Consider the following 20,969-nt stretch of genomic DNA (forward strand, 5'->3'; position numbering starts at 1 on the left):
TGGAATTTTGTTTTTCTATAAAACATTTCTTATTCAACGATAAGAAACTTAACCAGTTGAGATAACTGAAACCCACATTTATGGTTAACCATAAAAAGATTTAATTTATACAAATATATCTAAGAGTTAACTATGACCCTCTTATTAACAACGTTAGGAAAAGTATCTCAAATAAAGTACTTCGCAAATAATTGATAAAAGCCATTCATCTTAGTTATTTATCTATTGAGCTTACAGTTAATAGAAGAAGAGAATTGTTTTTGCAATAATATTTGTTGAATGTTGGTAGAAATGGTGTGGCTCAAGATCTGGGAGCTCAAAATCCTTGACACTTATGGACCGAGAATAATGACCGACAGAATGCTTCTTGGTTTTACTTTAAAGCATTCCATATTTCTGTATCTGAAGAACTTTCATGTTTCCTTACCAAAGTGGCTTTTCAAAACCATCTGGTTATTCTTATTCCTCGGGGGCAAACTCCAAATCCAGATTCTCCACTGTTCCCTTTCACGCCGGTTGTCAACAAAATTAACCTGTCCATCTTTTGATTCCATGCAATAACTTGCTCAGACTCTTTTCTGTTTTACATATTTATTTTTTTTAATTATGCTTTAGAAACAAATTTATAAACTCAGCAGTTAGATAGTCAAGCAGCTCGAGCCCGTGTCAAAATTCACTTTCCTGCATGTCCTGGTTTTCAGAACAGAGCTAACAAAGTAAATTGGCGTTCAGCCTCAGAGTACAAAATGGCCGTCTTTTTTCTCCTCCATTATTTGCTAAAGAATTCATACCGTACCTTCTTCTTTTTTTCTTTTCTTTTTTTAATAAGTACTGAAGTTTTATTGAAATGAGAAAATACTTCATGTTCCCTGTTCAGGATGATGAACACAAAGAATTCACTTAACTCTACCTGTTGAATCGTTTGACAGTATCTAATTCCACTTGCATGACCAAGGAGCTGCGTGAATTTCAAGGGAACCAGGGAAAGCATGGTTTTTTTCTACTGATATAATTGATAAATAAAACATATCATCTCAAAAAATGTTAGAAAATAATTTTTTTTTAAAATCTATTAACTGGTGTAAAGGTTTCTGTTAACACTATTAGATCGAATAATATCTACAACACAAATTAGTTGAACAATTTGTATAAGCTCAAAATTGTAATACCTATGGAATCTTCAAAACCCTCGCCACCGGGGAGTTTTACATCTTTAGAGGAAAAGGTAAGAAAACTAGCCACATATCACCTGCGGTAGCGGTAGCGTTTAAAGTTGAAATATACATGCAAAATTCCACGTTCAAATGTGCACTTGAAGCCCTTCTTATGAGAATATTCCCATTCCTTGTTTACAATCTTGAAAGCCTGTAATATAATCAAGTCAGTGAAGTGGATCCTATGAACAAAATTGTTGATAAAAAATGACAACCACCAGGTCAAGAAAGCTTACAATGTCCTCATAAGGGGGCCCTGCATGGAACCGTATAATGCAAGTCTCACCATTGCTCCCATCCTTCTCAAGGGTGTAAGTTGGAGCCTTTGTCTTGTCAACAAGGTCTGGATAAAAGATATTAAATTTATATCCTTGAACAATCTTTGGAGGTGGATTGTCGTGGTCATAGTGAGTCTGATTGTATTTATTCCACTCATATCCTGTGTGAACACGGTTGAAATATTTTGGCTTCCTTGGTCGGTACTTGTCATGCCACCAATACACCTGAATCCATATAATAATAAAAATTAATAATTCAAAAAGAAGTACATATATACTACAGAATAAAGGTAAAAAGATGGGGGAGAATGACCAAGAAAAGCTACCTGAGAGTCCAGGTTCACTTCAGCACCAGAGCCAAAAACTGCATCCCCTTCCTCCGAGGCTCCCATGGCTTTCATGGCTTTTAGCTCAAAATTATCTTCTGCTGGAGCTGGCTTTGATGCCAAGACCTCTTGCATCCTTCTTTGCTGTTCTTTTACAACAGCTATACGTTTTCGCTCCTGTGAATTTATCGAAACATTATATGGTAAAATCAATGACGATATCTGCTTGCATGCTCTAATAGAAGTAAATTGTTTGCAGACCTACTATACAGGTGAAAATATCTTATGAAATACTCATTTGCATTAATTCTATTTTTACATTTTTGGTGAGTTACAGTTACAAGCTCACACTTAAATAGTGAATGCATTGCGTTTGTTAACTTACCAGCATAGCCCTGTCCTCTTCAGGGTCAATTGCTTCTTCATTTTCATCACCATGCAATAGTTCTGGTGAAAATGAACCAGCCTCTTCTTCATCCTCGTTAGTCTCTTCCTTAATGAGTTCTGGAGAGAAATTTTGAGCATCTACATGGAAAAATGTATGAGCACTATTCCTAGGAGCAAAGTAGGTAAAAAGAAATTACAAAAAGTACATACCAATAACATCATGGTCACTGTTGTCCTCTTTCAATTCTAAACTGTGATCAGACTCCAATTCATTTTCACCCTCTAAAGGTTCCTCAAGGCGTTCCAAATGCTTGCGCAACATCTTAGCATGAATTTCCTTCAAACAAGCCTGTATTTGAAGCAAACAACCATTATATATGAATATATAACTTTTGCTAAGATACTAACCCGTTGAAGATCTAAAGATACATACCTTGGCCTTGTAAATATGGAGGCGTTTAAGAACAGCCTCCCAGTATTCAACTACTTTTGCTGTGCCAGAACGCATCTGTGACTCAATCTGGGACTGCATTCCCTCTAGTTCCACATAAGTCTTTCCTTGCAAAAGATTTCTGACATCAGCTTCAATACTGGAATGCAGACCCCTTTCTTCAGCAAGCAACTCAGCAGGAGGTTCTTCCCCACGCACCCTAGCACGATCCAGTGCATCCTTTTTCCGAGCTTCAGCTAACTCCCAGTCACAAACCACCATGAGTGCCTGTTGCATTGCACATGTCAAGACATCGTATAATTGGCCAAACAATAAACACAAACTGTTACCTAAGTCATTCAAAGCCAACATTCTTCCGACTTTCAAGTTGCTAATTCAAATGATGTTCAGGCAATGGCCTTATGAATGATGTCCATTATGCATTGCAGTTCATAGGAGAAATCAGGTTTCAATATGTGTAGAAGATACAAAAATATGTATAAAAAAATTTCAATACAAAGCAAAGAAGTTCTCTATTTCTTTTCTTTTTTTTTCTTTTTTTTTTAATAAGTAATAGAATTTTATTGAATTAAAAAAGAGACTAATCCATTTACATAGTGATGCACAAGCCCAGATACTTACAAATAATCGGTATTATATGCAAAAATGTAAGTACTCTATAAACAGGGATTGAGTTATTGTTAGTAAAGCCCCATGCATGAGACTAATCAAATAAAGATAGAAGAAGCAATGTGAGTAATTGAGTCACCGAAAATTCTGTGTCCTCAAAAGTAGGGAGATTTCATTTCCTCCACCATGTCATATCAAACATAACGGGACTAAGTTCCAAATATCCGGAGAATGTTTGCCAACCCAGTTCCTCCAGCCAAATATAAGTAAAATGACCTCCAATCAAGCAAGAGAAGTTCTAAACCACATACTCATTCAAAAAAAACACATAATATTACCTTTTCTCTATTAGTAAGTTACACAAATGTACCTCAGGGGGTTTGAACCCACAACCTTAGTCTCCACCCATTCTATACGGGAGGTGGAAGTACCATCTATGCTAGAGTTCATTGGCCAAAATCTCAATATTGCCTATTTTATGGTCTACTTTCCTATATGGTAAAGGATTTCTTAAAAAAAAAAAAAAAAAAAAAAAAGGGCACACAAAGGAAATCTGTAAATAAAGTCGTATTATATAAGATATAGCCAACTTGGCTATTAAAATCCTAAAACCTCGCATACTTCTCAATCAAATAGCCATCAAAGACTAATTTTGAGACTTAAACCTTCTACAACTCTAAACCCTAGATCCACAAATTCACCTAACACTAAACCCACCACAAACACAGACAGGTTCCCCAATTTGGCTTATGTCAATCCACTTTTGTCATCAAACATCAAAACATTATCAGGGGTTGTGCAGAGCCAGTCCTTTACATTGCTAAACATTCTCAAGGACTAGATAAATTGGATAATTAATTAATAACCATTACTCTTGAAGGATATATGCAAAGGAAATTCATGCAATCGAAACATGCAGAGGATAAATTCCTTAATTCTAAAGGAGAGCTAACCCATCTCAGACATAGTTGCAAAAGATTGCACTAAGCACACACATTTATTCCATTGCACTATACTTCTCATATGTATCTTTTGTGGTAGATAATGATGCTTTTTTTTAAAGTAAAAAACTGGACTTTTGGAAAGCATAGAGAAATTTACACAAATGTGTGGCTTTCTTGAGCCTCCAACCTCAGCCTTTACCTTACTTTTACAAGGAGTAAACAAGAGGATGTACCATTTGAGATAGATCTTATTGGCCTATCAGTGCCAAATTCTGCTTTCTTCCTAATGCAAGTACAATACTACTTCACAGGAAAGCAACAACCTTATCAAACAAACCCTAGAGTATTCAACAATTTAAACTCCAGCAATCATCATAGTCTAAAAGATCAATGAAACAACCACAGTTACCACACCACTGACCACACAACGTTAAGCATGGGCATATTCAAATATATAAGGCACTAAGTATGAAAAATTAATAACAGGCAAGACTAAAATTGTACACTCATATATTTTGCATAACTTATTCACATACACAAGATGCATGCCAACATTTAACTTATCGGCATGGGCTTGACTTCACATCTAGAACAATTACAATACTACCCTCGAAGGAAACAGGCAAAGGACAATTTGGATAATTAATTACAAAATATTCTTAAGGACTAGATAGCCACTAACACAAGCAAGGAAAAGGAACAGATTCATACCTCCCAGTACTCTACATGTGTTGGTGTTGCCCTGTCCAAGTCCAGATGCATTTTTATGTCATCACGAAGCTCCTCCATTTCTTTTACTGTCAAGCCCTGCACAACATACATATCAAACACCAATGAAAATTGTAAAAACATAATCAATAAAATAAATAAAGGTTATAATCAGTGCATGTTCATCACTGAATCTTTAAACTGTATTTAGAATCAAATTACAGAACATTTAGAGGATGTACTAGAGGAATAGAAGCTTCGATATTACTTCATGTAGCATGTAGTCCTCAACTAAGAAAAAGTATTTGGACCATAAATGCATCCATTATAAGTATTGAGACTCAATGCATCCATTATAACTAATGAACAAAACAATATCCCTTCTGGCCTGCCCACACCCCGAAAAGGAAGGGGGGGGGGAAGGAATAAAGAGAACAGATCTAAGAGCACCATAAAAGCAGAGATCAATTATTTCCCCGGTTATCTACTCTTTCCCTTGACAGAAGCATGAAAGACCTAAGAAGTTGCAAGGCAAATGAAAGGAAAATGGACAGTAAAAAAGACAAAAGGATCAACTTTGATCGGAAATTAAGATCTCAAAATGAGGAGTGATAATTACCTTGAAAACAAGGTATGGTTCATTTATTTCTATATCAAAATCATCAGAGCCATTGAGGTTCTTGGAGAGAATATCGATAGGCTTGATACGACCCTCACGTAATCTAATCTCTGACCTGACTTTGCTTTGATCAAAATGGAACTGTAGATGGAAAAACGTCAGTCAACATATTATCAAGGGAAGAGAAATGATATCTTGATCACGGAAACAAGAGAATAATAGCAGAAACTGAAGGTTCAACACATTAAGGAAAGGACAAGGGAAAAGAATACAGATTACAGTCCAGAAACATACCTCTTCTTCCTTCTTCTCCCAATCCTGAAACTCAGCTCGAGCACGTTCTCTGGCTAACATTGCCTGCAAAAACAAATAGACTTACTAAACCATATCACATCTGAATGTCAATTAACCTTAAGGAAGGCAGAAATTAGATACATTCTAGTTCTCTCTGCCAATAAATTGAGAAGAGAAATGTTGAGATATCATGGAACTCAATTTACCATTTCTTCCTCACGTTGTGCCTTTTCAAGAGCCCTTTCCTCCCTTCTCTTTTTTACCTTCTCAATCTCAGCCTGCATTAAGAAACCAGAAACATGAGTTACAATATAAAATTGATGTACAGATCGCAGATTCATGGGAAGCACGATATACATCCAAGGCTGAAGAACCATATAGGATGTGCTTCGAATTCATTCAATGGCAAGTAATAAATTAAAAGAATAAGAAAAGAAGCATCAACGTACAAATGTGGAATAAATTTGAAGATGATGACAGAACCATTTTACAGATCCTAAAATAAAGAAGAATATAAATGGGGCAAGATACAATTAAAGATTGCATTATAAGTTTGGGTTTTTGGAAACAGTCATTGACCCTTAAAAAGCCATCTCCATCATTTATTTTGTGAAAGTGAATGGCATAGTACATCAAGTTATATGTTTTATAGCCATTACTAAATTCCAATAAGTGACTTTTCCTCCCTTCTTTTTTCCCATTCTCTGATACATTAACTAATATAAAATAAAAATCAAACAGTTCTTTGACAATCATTCTCCCTCCCTCTCCATGGGTTTCAGTTGGCTTCTACATTCTAAATCTAGTTACAACATCAACCATTACTAAATTCCAATAAGTGATCCCCCCCCCCCCCCCCTTTCTCTGGTTTTGATAAGTCCCATTATCTAATACATTAACTAATAAAAAATAAAACTCAAAAAGGTCTTTGACAATCAATCTCCCTCCCTCTCCATGAGTTTCAGTTCGCTTCAACATCAACCAATACTTGGTACCAAAATATTGGAATCGGATTCTACATCTAGTTAATATCTCTAAAATAATTTCCACCAACCAAGTATGAAAATCAATGCACCAACATGTTTTACAAATTGTACATGAGACATTTTAACTTAAATAAAGGTAACAGATCAAATAGTATTACAGCCTTCTCAATGACCAAAACAGGCTTAACAATGCACAAAGACAAGGAATGCACTAGAAAAATAAATGATATGCAGAGAAGTAATCTTGAATTTAGCACTCATACCAGCCTTTCTATATCTCTTTTTTTCTCAGATTTAACTGACACATCAAGCAGCACACCTTGGGAAACATCTCGCTCAATCTTCTTTTTCCACACAAATCTGCAAACACACATTACATATTATGAAGCGATGCTTTCATTGCAATAAAACAAAATACTTTCCAATAATTAATATGAGTCAACCCATCACAATAAGAACAATTGTTTAGCCAAAAGGGTATGCACATAATATATGAACTATTAGTTACTAATAACAAGTATACCAGATCACAGTATGATCACAATTAAATCTTCTTCCTTTTTTTTATACATCAATAGTTGAGGAAGGAGGGATTTAAACCCTGGATGTCTTAGAAACCCTAGGAGATGCCAAGAAGTTGAGCTACAAAGCTCTTGGTTCCAAATTTTTTAGGGTCAGCTATGGATCCTCAAGAAGATTAATTATGGTCATCCACATGTATTCTTTCCCTCCATTCTATGCTATCCAAAGTCATAGCCTTTGTTGCTTCCTTAACTGACATGTCTTTTTAACTACTTCAACTAATGTAAATTTTTGGTCCTCCTCTCCCTTTTTTTTGTTCCCTCCTTGAATTATTTCACTCTATCCTACCAGTGCATTAATCGATGTCCTCCCCACATGACCAAACTCTCTCAAGCGACTTTCCCTCATCTTTTCATCAATAGGGGCCACCCCTATCTTTAAACGGATTTTCTCATTTTGAACAAAATCCTATCTTTTTGTGTATTTCCACTTATCCACCTTAACATTCTCATATCAAATACATTCATTTTATGAACATGCTAGCTTCTTATTAATATCCAGTAAAAAGTTAAATGAAAAACAATATTAATTACCAAAAGATTCAAGATGTGTGGGCTAGTTTTGGTGTGTTACAAGTGCACTTTTTATCCTACATTCACCATTATTCAAATTCCAAATTGTACACTAATTACTAGGCCTTAATTGATATTCTTTCTTATTCTAAACACAATCCATATATGTTTAATAAAAATCTAGGCAAAAAATTTTAAACAATTTAAAGCTCAAACAAAAAAAACTTACTTCTCAGTGAGATTAGAATCGCCAAAGGGATTCGAATCATTGGAATAACCAGAAACCGTTTGCGTCTTCAACTTCTTCGCAACTCGCATTTGCTACACAATCAAAACAAGTAACAATGTTACCATCACCGCGTCACAAACAAAAAACCAAACCCTAGAATTCAACAGAAAAAGAGCAAATCCGAACCTTCTTGGCCTGGTATTCAGCGAGTTCTTTCTCGGTGATTTTCCTGGAGGACTTCTTCTTGCGGCCACGGTCATCATCTTCACTGTCGTCGGAGTCATGCTTACGCTTCGAGCTCCGGTGGCTGCGGCGGCTGCTGCTGCTTCTTCGTTCCTTGCCCCTCCGCGAGTCCCGTGGCTCCGGTGACGAGTCCTGGGTGTACGAGTCGTCGGACTGAGGCTCGGACTCGGACTCTGAATCGTCGGATCGTCTGGTTCTGCGTCTCTTTGAAGACGACGACGTTTCCTTGTTGCTCTTTCTGCTTCGCTTGTGACTATCCATTGTGCTTGGGTCCTTGTTAACGTTTACTACTTTTAAAGTTTTTTTTTATTTATTTACTAGTACTTTGTAGGGTTTTAGAACCGACTAAAACCGTATCAAACAAAAAAAAAAAAAAAGGAACCGACTAAAACGATTTGTTGCTACAACCCAAATTCGACCCGTTATCAATTGTACACACAATCTTGGAAATCGTGTTTTAAAAATATACCATTTCAATTATAATTTTAAAATCCTAAAAAAAATATATAATTTTACAATTTCAACTTATTATATTTGAGTTTAGCTTATTTAATAGTTAAGCGTAACCCATTTATTAAATATAAACAAACATATCTAAGCTTTTTCCCAAGCTGAGTTTAAACTACTTATAAACAATTTGATTTATTTATTGTTCTATTAATGTTAGAAAATATATACAATAGCCTATTTATATAAGAAAAAACTAAATCTATTTGTCATCAAAAAAAAAAAAAAAAAAACTAAATCTATTTCTTGTTTATAAAAGGATAGAAAAGAGTAAGGCTCAAGGAGAAAAAATACTTCTATTTACCATATGACTGATAAAAAAAAAAAAAAAAAAAAAAAAAAAAACCATGTTTGGGTAGCTAACTCGTTCCCTATGTCTATTGTCTATCAACTATTGTTGATTTTTTTTTTTTAAAGAAACTTACATTGTGATTATGTTTGGACAAAAAGAGAGGAAAGGAGAGGTGCAGTGAAGCGACTCAAAGGAATTTGCAGGGTTTATGATGATTTTTTTGGGGGAGGGGGGGGGAGGGAAATCTAGAAGGGGGATCAACTTATATTTAAAAATAATTAGATTGTCTTATAATGTCAATTTATGTCCTTATTTTTTAAATTGAACAAAAGATATATAGTCTTCCATCTATATGATTGTGTCTATTTGAGAACAGCTTATTTAGTTTTTTGCTAAAAATGTGCTAAAATATATTTGTATCTTAAATTTTTTTTTTAAAGTTAGAAAATGTGGGAAAAAAATAAGGTTTTAAAAAGTTGTACATAAAAACTAAAAAAAAAAAAAAAAAAAACTAAAAACTGAGCTTATAAGCTAATGCAAAATATACTCGGATGTCATATCATTTCCTCTCTTCCCATTATAATTTTCAAAATCCAAAAAAAAAATAAAAAAAATTTCCTCCCCCTGTTTAGTTTTTTCATCTCTTCTCTTTCACATTCCTACTCTAGCCTTTATTCTCCTCTGTCTCTCTACAAACTTCCCAACATAATGTTAGCATTAAAAAAAAAAAAAAAAAAAAAAAGTAATGTTAGCATCATTTTATTTTTGGGGGTCCTTCGAATGATAAAAACCCATTTAATAGTGGGAAAAGTTTTGCTGCATAATGGGTTATGTGGCAACAAAAAGAAAGTGACAAGTGTCTAAGGGCTCACCTTATTATGTGCATTGCACATGACCCTTGGACACATATTGATTTTTTTTTGTTGTCACATAACTCATTATGTAGTGGGTGGATTCCAATTAACTCAACCGGTAGAGTCTTTAATGGTTGAATAAAAGATTTGTGATTCAATCCCTACTTACACCAAAAATCGATTGGCATCTTGGTATGATTATAAAAAGCTATCATTGGGAGCGGACGCTATAAGTTTGGAACTCTCTCAAAAAAAAAAAAAAAAAAACCATTATGCAGTAAAACCTTTCCCTTTAGTCATATAAAAATGATCAATATACCATTCATAACTAGTCACCTTTATAGTTGTGAAATATATTGTGAAAATAGGTATAACTCTAGACTTATTGTTGATAGAATTGCTTAATCTTATTGCTTTTAACTATAATAATAATAATAATAAAATACTTAGTCTGAAAAGGCTTTTCATGTCCCCCCAACCCCAACCCTCCAATGAAAAGAAATAAAAATAAACTCATTTCAGATTAAGTAATTCCTTTTGAGTGTGAATACTTTGTTGAATAAGGGGAAAACATGACTTGATAGTTATATAAAGCGAGAAAATTTTGAAACTTTTGGGTGAGAGAGAGAGAGAGAGAGAGAAGAATATATTAAGCATTAACTGTTAACTTGAACAAATGGATGCAAACCATATGTTTAGTCATTACTCATTAGGACACCATAAACCCAACTAAAGGCAATAAAAGGAGAGTATATACCATGTATAGCAAAACATAAAAGCCATTGGTTCCAAAAGCCTCTTTCTTATTGCCAGTAATAACTATGCAACTACCACACAATATGAAAGTTCGTCATATTGCAAGGAAACATGAATGTTTCTAACCTTTTATCCAACAAAAAAAGAAAAAGAAAAAAAGGAAACATGAATGTTCTTTGAAAAGCAAGAGTTCTGTGAAGAGAAACTAAAAGGTCTTTTGCAGGGCCAGAGGCCCAGAGATATGGAAGTTTCACTGATGTCAAGTATCAAAAAATTTGTTCTCCCGGAGCTTAAGCCAAGCTCTGCACCATTTCCTATAACTTTCAAAAAAAGTACTATTTTAAACGCAATTGCCTTTATTAGTTGACTGCAACTTCAGCAGATAAGTAACTGGGATGAAGGGCATCTTGACCAGATACTTTGGCCTTGGAGTACTTGAGAACCTGCACAGCTTCTTCCACTTTCACTGCCAGAGATTCGGGTGACTCCAACAAAAGCAGCAATTCCGAATTATCCATCTCCAAAAGCATCCCCGTAATCTTAGAAGCAAGATCAGGCTGCACATAAAAAACATGTATATGTGACTTTGGATTTATGGTGCATCTGAAAACGTCAAAATAATTTTGAAAACAATGATACTAACGATTAAATAATTAGAAATTGAATTCCTAAGGGCCTGTTCACTTTGTTTCAAGAAAGAAATTCTAGTGATCCTCCTGAAAAAGCGTGTCATACCAGCCCCTTCTCTAAACTTTTAATTCAATGATAATGGTCCTATATACTATGTATAAGACTAGACAACTTTCTTCAGATGTGCTTAAAATGCATTAATAATTTATTTGTAGTACCTTGTGTTTCTGGACAAGAGGGTAGAGACGCTCGCCAAGTATCTGCTTCCGCTGCTCAGGGGAAGCAGCAGCGAGCATGCTACTCAGCATCTCTGCTCCCTGTTGTGCAACTCCACCCGAATTAGAGGCAGTAGATGAGACACCAGATCCTTTGCTCATCTCACGTTGATGACCATTTGGCACATACTTAGCCTGCCCAATCCGCTGCATTGCATGCTTACAAAGATTAGAGCACACATGGTACATTTATCATAGTGAATGGAAAATATTAATCTAGAAAGAATATTAGGCATGTACCGTTGGCAGGCTGAAAATTCCAAAAAAAAAAGGGCGAATAGAAGGGTCCAAGATGAATAGGTAAAAAATAGTTAGAAACTAGGGAACAAATATTCCCTCATTTCAGCTCCTTTTCTTGGATCACCATAATTGTTATATTGGGTCCTTTAATAATAATAAAATAAAATAAAATAACCTCTATAGTAGTGTTGATCCTCATACTGCCTAACAAATCCTCCTATCTCTCAATCAATCTGAAGTTGTGACTTCAATAATGCATGAAGAGACCATCACAGTCACATCTAGAAAAAGTATGTTGCTCCACTCCAAGAAGTCAATTTCTCTCTAATATTGGGGAGAAACTATGTGTTTTTGGGATTTGCGTGCTCCCCATGGGGATTAGACAATAAAACCTAAAGTAAGATCTGGGAGCCGCAGATTGCATGGTAGAATGCACAGGCATCAAATAGATTATAGAGTAAGAAAACATCTTCAGCATATGAATTAGGAGTGCAGAAAGATAATAATGTGAAGACAGAGAAAAAAACCTGCTGATTGGTTGAATCTTTTAAAGAAGTCACTGAGTGAGTGTTCTGTTGCAAAAGGGGCATATATGAAAGAGAGTGAGCACCACCCTGTGGAAGCATATGCCCGTTCATTCTGCCCCTGTTATGCCTATTTTGCTTTTGAGTATTAGGAAGCTGCAAAAGAAATTAAAAGGACATGAGCAAGCAAGCATGTGTGGAAAACTAATTTCAACTACATAAGCATTATGCTGGTCTATGTATTCTCACAAACCCTTATAATTCTCCAAGGATGATCCACAATTTGAAATATGACATTGGGTAAAATATCACAAAAATATACATAAGAGAAAGTTTCATTACACTCTTAAGCAGATGGGTACTTACTGGAGATGTTTGAAAGGCCGGTCTGGTTGGAGGGACAAAACCATTTGCCCTATATCCAGGCCTTGATTCCAGAGGCTGATACATCATCACAGGCCTAGGAGGCACTTGGACGACACCAGGAGTGTAGTAGTATGGAGGATATCCACCAGGGAAAACAGGAGTTGAATGCCCCACTAGTCCTGCCATACGTTGTGCATACAGAAGCTGCAATTGGGCTTGTCTATCCTCTTTCCTCTGAGCAAGAGCCACATACAGTGGCTTCCGATGAAACATGTATCCTGAGAAATACCACAAGACAACAAAGCCAGTTACCCCAAGAATAAAACACGACTAAATAACAAATAATAGGGCATTGCATGACACCATAAGCAAGCAAATTGAAAAGGGCCATCTTCCAATAGCAAACATGGAGTTCCCGACTTTAAAATTAGAAGATTGTCAACCCTCATGTCTCCAAAGCTTACCAACTTCCTCTACCAGCATTTTGTATGATCTATAAATCATAAAAAGTCACTTAAACCAATTTGCATAGTCAAATTCCAATATGGAAGAGCCACAATTGTGTGAGCCTCGCTTCTGAAACATGAATATATGGAGTTCCCCCTTAAAAGCATATATACAGGGGTAAAATCTACAAGACCAGTTGATTTTTGTAAAATAATAATAAACATCATCACCAAATAAAAAGATAATCTGGTTAAATAATGCAACAGAGCCTCATGCTTTATGAATTTTTTTCTAAGCATTAATCAGTTGGGTCAATTCTCTATTCATGTATCAGCAGCTTATTAGTTCTGACCATTTTTTGCCATTCTAAAGCAACGTGTAACCACAATGTCAGAATCAGTAACTGGTATGCAATGCAAAATGACAATCATATTATTGCATAAAGCATATACAGCATGGCACGTGTAAATCCTTTTCTAGCAGATGCACTGAAAATTTTAAATAGTCCCAAAAGACATGCCAAAACTTTTAAGCATAATAATCACTAGGAAAAAAAAATCAGCCAATCACAGGCCCATTACATATCAGAAGCATTAGTTAAAAAGTAAATATAATTCCAAGCCATGACCCAAAACAGTAAATGAGTAAACTAGAAAGTAGGACTAGCAAATATTCATGTGCTGATTTCTCAGGAGCCATCAACTAACCGTGAAAAGTGTTCACTGCTTTATTGGCCTCCTCAGGGGTGGAAAAGCAGACAAATCCAAACCCCCTACTTATTCCCTTGTCATCTTGCATAAGTTTCGCAGAAGTAATTGTGCCACACTGACTGAAGTGTTCTCGCAGCTCTTCTTCAGTCACATCATCATCAATGTTTTTCACATAGACATTTGAGGCCTACAAATTAAAAAAAGAAAAAAGATAAGTTGAATAAACAATGACCTCTACTTTGAATGGCACCTCCTCTCCTTGTATGATCAAGGTGGAGGATGAGGTTGTGGGTTCAAGACCCATCCACGTATGTAACTTAACAATTAAAGGGAAGAAGGGAGGAGGTGGAAGCGATAAGATGAACAGACAAACAAAAGCAGACAAATAAAGGGAGAGAAATGGGCACAAAACTACCTTGTATTTCAAGAGCTGCTCTTTGCGTTTCTCCTCAAACTGATGACGCAAAATTTGCTCACGCTCCACTTTCTTCTGAGCCCTTGCTACATATAGAGTCTTTGAGCCTACAATACAAACCACAGTGACAAAATGTTTTAAATCAGGCAAGTGACAATTGTTGTCAATCAAAGTTATAAAGGAATACATAACCTACCAAGTTGTGATCCATTCATCGCTTCCATTGCCTGTCTAGCATCATCTGGGTTATCAAAGTTTACAAAACCAAAACCTCTTGAGGTCCCATTGTCATCCCTTGAGATAACCAAGCTAGCAATTTTCCCAAACTCGGAGAACTTTTCCCGCAGAAGCTCTTCTGTGACATCTAGATCCAAATTCTTCATGTACAAATTTGTAAATTTAGCATCAGGGCTAGGCAAAATCCGTTCATTCTTTTTGACAAACCATCCAACATATCTGGCCACAAATAAAATTATGAATCATAAATATCCATAAGACCAAAGAAGCAGACAGAACAAACCCAAGGCACATATAGTATATTCTTACAAACACACCCACAAAATTATGCACATATGGATGATCACAGCTTTCAAAATAATAGCAAGAAAGAGTTTCACATACATCTCCTTGTCTTCAACAGTGGAGCCATTTAGCTTCTCAATAGCAGCACTTGCAGATTCCTCGGACTCAAATTGAACAAAGCCATGCCCTCTACTTTTCCCATCTTCTGACATGGCAACTTTGCAAGACAAAACATTCCCAAATTTCTGAAACATATCTTGAAGCTTCGGATTATCAATTGATTCACTCAAGTTCTACAACAAAACCCAAATCACTTTCAGTACAAATCCAAATCATAGAAACAATGGACCTAAAAGTATCAGTCTATCTCAATCATCTATTATATTAAAAAAAAAAAAAAAAACGCAAGACAGATACCTTAACATAGAGATTGCCTTTTCCGCTCTTTCTTGCATCAGAATCGCGATGTGACCACATGACCCTAATCACTTTTCCATTCAATGCAGTGTGATTCTTTGCTTCAATTGCACGAATTGCTACTCCAATCAAAAGAGACAACTTCAATTAGAATTTAAACCATGCCCACAATATAACCACAAATAAAAACCAAACATAAATAAGATAAACAAAATCTTTCTCACAACCCCACAAGAATATCCAGAACAACAATTTTGTTTCTGCTCTAAAAAAACCCTTTTTGGCAAAACGGCCACACAGCCCAACAAAGAATATACAGTCAACAAAACCAATCAAATGAATCAACATTAACAAATCTTAAATTTGTATATTATTTCCCACAGATGGAATTTCTTTTCAAGATTAATTATATCCAAACTCTTCTTTTCCTACATTTTTCTTAGAAACCAAGCAGATAATTACAACTCAAAAGCCAAGCATTGTATTGTAAAGTATATAATACTTAGAAACTGTCAAAATCTCAATTCAGTGACATCTTTGTTCTTTTCTCCAAACAAGTCAAATCTAACAAATCCTTTCCTACAATTTCAAGGCAGCCAAACACAGCACAGAAAACAAAAAAAAAGAAAAAGAAAAAAAGAATTCTTGAATATTTCTTTCACTGCGAAACAATTTCTTATGAATAAACACAGTTTCTCGTGAAAATCAGTTACAGGATTCCATAATTCCCAAACAATGCCAAAAATCCGAAACGACATCACGTTGAACCAGCTCAAACCAATGCAATCAAAACAAAACAAAACAAAATCAAAACGAAAAGCATTGTGATTGTGATAGTGTTATTGGTTACCGTCTTGGGAAGAGACGAAGTTGACGTAGCCATAGCAGAGCGAGCGGCCCGTCGACGAGTCTCTGCAGACTCGTACGGAGGCGAGAGAGTCGAAACCTTTGAAAGCCTCGTAGAGGTGATCGTCCATCACGTCAGGGTGGAGGTCCCCGACGTAAATAGACGAAGAAGGAGGAGGAGGAGCTGGAGCCGCCGCCGCCACGCTCGCGCTCACTGTCGCCGCGGTTGGTGGTGCCGCCATTGCCGCCGGTTTTCTCTCAAAATCGCAACCGTCAACCACTAAATTTAGGAGTGAAGCGAGAGAGATAGAGAGAGAGAGAGATACTGAATTGGCCGTTTCGTTTCGTTTTGGTTTGGTTCTTGATTATTATTATGAAGCTAAAGTGAATGACGGTTATGTGAGTGATTAATAAGGGAGAGAGAGAGAGAGAGAGAGAGATTGAATTGTATTGGGTTTGGGATAGAGATTAGCTAGAGATAGAGGTAGAGAGAGAGAAGAGTTTGATTTTAGAGAGAGAGAGTGAGGTGGTGTGAGGATTTTGCATGGACGCAAGGAGGTTGGGCCGTTCACTGTTACGATTCTTCAGGCTCTATACACTGCCACGCGCGTTAACACCACGTGTATTACACTTTCCTCTTCTTTTCTTTTTTTTTTTTCTTAATTAACTGAATTATCTTGAATATTTTTCGGTTAATTTTTGTTACATACTATTTTTTTTTTGGGAATCCTAGATTGATATGGGTTCTTTTTTTTTTTTTTTAATAGAAGAAGATTGACATGGATTCTAATGATTCTTCTATAGTAATTTTTGATATACTGAAATTCTTCTATAGTAGTTTTGGATATATTGGAAATTATTATGATCAAAGATGGTTTAACTCAACTAATTTAATATTTTTATTACTCCTATCATTTTATTTCTATTTAGAAAAGAATTATCAATATTAAAAATAAAAACTTGAAACTCTATGGTTGTGATTGTTATAATGGATACCAATATGTCATGTTTCGTAAACATAAAAGTACCACAAAATTTTTTCAATAATTTTTTTTTTTTTTTTGGGAATCCTAAATTGAGATGAATTTTATTGATTCTTCTATGGTACCTTTGGATGTATTGGGATTTCTCTATAGTACTTTTGGATATATTGGGACTTATTATGATCAAAGATAGTTTAATTCAACTAATTTAATCTCTTTATTATTTTATTTCTGTTTAGAAAAGAATTATCAATATTATTAAATAAAAAACTTGAAATTCTATGGTTGTGATTGTTATAATGGATAACAATATGCCATGTCTCGTAAACATAAAAGTACCATAAAATTTATTATAATCACTAGTCTATATCTTTTTTTTGGGAATCCTAGATTGACATGGATTCTTGTTCTTCTATTGTACTTTTGGTTATATTGGGATTCTTTTTTATGGGACTCATTATAAACAAAGATAGTTAAATTCAACTAATTTAATCTCTTATCCTTTCATTTCTATTTAAAAAAGAATCATTAATATTAAAAGAAACTTGAAATTCTACGGTTGTGAATCTTGTGATTGTTACAGTGGATACCAATATGTCATATCTCGTAAACATAAAAATACCATAAAAATTTTTCTGTATAGCGTATGCTACTCTGTGAGTTCTGTACGATTTTTCAGAAGTGAAACGGGTATAATTGAATCTAACCTAATTGAACGAGAGATGTTTTGTGTTTTTTATGTGCATGCATGATGCATGTTTGCCAATTGCCATAAAAGACGCATGCATGTTTGTTTGGATTGTTGTGACCCATTAATGATTTCTTAAATTGTATTTATGTATGGAATCTATGGATTGAGGCTAAAAGTCACAAAACCACGATGATGTAATCCTTAGAGCTTCTAACATGATTGTTTCATCAAGTTACTCCTAAATCCTAATGTGGAAATGAACATTGCTTTAAGATGCCACATAAAAATATTGTTCACAAATCCTTGTGATTACATAAAACTCACCCCCAAATAAATAGATTCTTCAATCACAATTTCCTAAAGATTAAAAGGTTAACCAAAGGAAAATGCTTTGTGTGTTCCTCTAACTGAATCCATTTTGAGGTAATAATTATCTTGTGCTATATATATATATATATATATATATATATATATATTCATAAACTATAATAGTAAAGATGCATATATCATAGACATAATACATAGTAAAAAAATTACAATTTTATTATAATAAAAAAAATTCCCTGATTATATTTTGGTTTTGATCAAACAAACACTGCTGTATATATAACAACACGGGGCAGTTTCAAGCTTTAGACAAGAGACCAAAGTTTTGGGCCTTTCTAGGCCTGGGGTTGAGGATGGTCTGGATGGAGACACTTGGGAATCACAGTGGAGCAGTTTTGGGCTTATTTAAGTTGCCCAAGAATTACCCAGTACGCATTATTATGCGATGAGTGGGCTTTCCAGCTTTACAACACCTTTTTCCCCTATCCACAAAGAAGAAGAAAAAGGATGGCCTTTTTATTGTTTAGGTCTGCATTCTCTTTTTAGAGCAACCGTATGAGTAAATCTATAAGTTTTCTTCTATTTTACACATCTATTTTACAAAATATTTATATCAGTTTATCTATTCTACACATTTATTTAATAAAATATTCATTATTTTACAATTTTTATGTCTCGTAAACATAAAAGTATCATAAATTTTGTTTTTATTGCGTATGCTACTCTGTGATTTCTGTATGATTTTTCAGAAGTCAAACAGGTATAATTGAATCTAGCCTAATTGAACGAGAGATGTTTTATGTTTTTTATGTGCATGCATGATGCACGTTTGCCAATTGCCATAAAAGCATGCATGTTTGTTTGGATTGTTGTGACCCATTAATGATTTCTTAAATTGAATGTATGGAATCTATGGATTGAGGCTAAAAGTCACAAAACCACGATGATGTAACCCTTAGAGCTTCTAACATGATTGTTCCATCAAGTTACTCCTAATGTGGAGATCAACATTGCTTTAAGATCAGGGGCGGCTTGATGCATTTGGGGGCCTAAGTCGAAAATTGGTTATCTTGTTTCATATATAAAATTACTATTAGTCTTTTTTCTTTTTTTTAAGTTTATAAACACAAAAAAAAATTTGACAAAACTTTTTACATTTGTTGATGTGGCAAATTAATAGTAGTGAGTAAAAGAGTGATGTTAGTGGTGAATCTAGTTGAAAACTAGTAAAAATTTGCTAACTTGACTATTGTGAAAAATGTTGTGAATTTTGTTGTGAATTGCTTTTTTACTTTTCTTTTCTTTTTTAGAAGTGCTACATTCATAATATTTTTCTTGACAAATCTTAGGTGTTAAGTTGTTTCTTGTTTTCTAGTTGAGCACTAAAATTATTTTTTTACTGTCAATAACAACCTTTAACAATCTGCTATTAAGATTTCTTGTAAAAATGTTGTGAAAAATATTGTGGACATAACATTTCTTTCTCTTTTTTATTTGTTTTTCATTTGATAAGAAAATATTATTTTATTTATTGGCTAATATTTTGGCTTAATTAATACTATTGGTTAAAATTTAGGACCATTTTTTCACTTGAAGGCCTTAGGCGGCCGCATCAATGGCTTATACCATTGAGCCGGCCCTGTTTAAGATGCCACATAAAAATATTGTTCATAGATCCCTTGTGATTACATAAAACACACCCCAAATAAACAATTTCCTATAGATTAAAAGGCTAACAAAAGGAAAATGCTTTTTTTTTTTTTTTTTTTAATACAAGATAAGATTTCTACTCTAATATAATCTAAGTGTATATGTGTGTGAAGCTTCCTACTGAAGACTTGAACTCCAGCCCTTACCCCCCCACACCCCATAAGCATTTATATTTGTAGAGTAACCACTACACCAAGGGTGCACGGTGATCCAAAGGAAAATGCTTTGATTGTTCCTCTAACTGAATCCATTTTAAGATAATAATTATCTTGTGTTATACACACACACATATATTCACTATAATAGTAAAGATGCAAATATCATATACATAAGATACCTTCTCGTCTTGAGACATAATAAAAACGAAGAGTGCAATTAAAGGGTGAGAGGGACAAGTAATCAGGTCTTCCTATGAGCTTAAAGAATACTTCACATTAGTTTCCTAAGGATTATCATTCAACATTTACAATCAATACTTTTTATCTATGTGCCTCCCTATTCCAAAGCCACAATTTATTTGTCTTCATAGTTCACTCTACACCTCCCATCTATATTTCCCTATTTATGGATTTAATAAAATTCTCTGGTTTGTTAAAACTTTGATTTTTTTTTATTTTAAGTTTGTCATTCACAAAAATATTATTTGTTTAAAATAAGTAATTATAATAAAAAAATTTCCCTGATTATATTTTGGTTTTGATAAAACAAATTAAAAACAAACAAACAAACACTGTTGTATACATAACAACATGGGGCAGTTTCAAGCTTTAGACAAGAGACCAAAGTTTTGGGCCTTTCCAGGCCTGGGGTTGAGGATGGTCTGGATGGAGACACTTGGGAATCACAATGGAGCAGTTTTGGGCTTATTTGAGTTGCCCAAGAATTACCCAGTACGCATTATTTTGTGATGAGTGGGCTTTCCAGTTTTACAACACTTTTCCCCCTATCCACAAAGAAGAAGAAAAAGGATGGCCTTTTTATTGTTTAGGTCTCCATCCTCCTCTACATACACAAGGAAAGGAGAAAAAATTGCAATACTGTTGTTATGTCCTTAAACATATTTTTTAGCTTTTCA

The 20,969-nt window shown here is 34.7% G+C and overlaps 2 protein-coding genes across 2 annotated transcripts; both read right to left on the bottom strand.

Annotated features, from left to right (window-relative positions):
- Positions 1 to 1,042: 1,042 nt before the first annotated feature.
- LOC126692008 (cactin) lies at positions 1,043 to 8,672 on the bottom strand. The gene is made up of 13 exons (XM_050387404.1): positions 8,326 to 8,672; positions 8,140 to 8,231; positions 7,080 to 7,176; positions 6,037 to 6,108; positions 5,831 to 5,893; positions 5,537 to 5,677; positions 4,921 to 5,016; positions 2,639 to 2,923; positions 2,416 to 2,554; positions 2,204 to 2,343; positions 1,819 to 1,995; positions 1,451 to 1,717; positions 1,043 to 1,365 (listed from the first exon to the last, which is right to left on the bottom strand). The coding sequence occupies exons 1-13, from the start codon at positions 8,641 to 8,643 to the stop codon at positions 1,246 to 1,248; spliced, it is 2,007 nt and encodes a 668-aa protein (XP_050243361.1). The 5' UTR covers positions 8,644 to 8,672; the 3' UTR covers positions 1,043 to 1,245.
- Positions 8,673 to 10,817: 2,145 nt separating this feature from the next.
- On the bottom strand, positions 10,818 to 16,662 carry LOC126692010 (polyadenylate-binding protein 7). The gene is made up of 10 exons (XM_050387405.1): positions 16,188 to 16,662; positions 15,338 to 15,456; positions 15,020 to 15,213; positions 14,595 to 14,854; positions 14,399 to 14,505; positions 13,981 to 14,170; positions 12,827 to 13,104; positions 12,464 to 12,616; positions 11,640 to 11,843; positions 10,818 to 11,348 (listed from the first exon to the last, which is right to left on the bottom strand). The coding sequence occupies exons 1-10, from the start codon at positions 16,423 to 16,425 to the stop codon at positions 11,151 to 11,153; spliced, it is 1,941 nt and encodes a 646-aa protein (XP_050243362.1). The 5' UTR covers positions 16,426 to 16,662; the 3' UTR covers positions 10,818 to 11,150.
- Between the last annotated feature and the right edge of the window lie 4,307 nt (positions 16,663 to 20,969).

This window comes from Quercus robur, chromosome 7, assembly GCF_932294415.1.
Source record: "Quercus robur chromosome 7, dhQueRobu3.1, whole genome shotgun sequence".
NCBI classification, from domain to species: Eukaryota; Viridiplantae; Streptophyta; class Magnoliopsida; order Fagales; family Fagaceae; genus Quercus; species Quercus robur.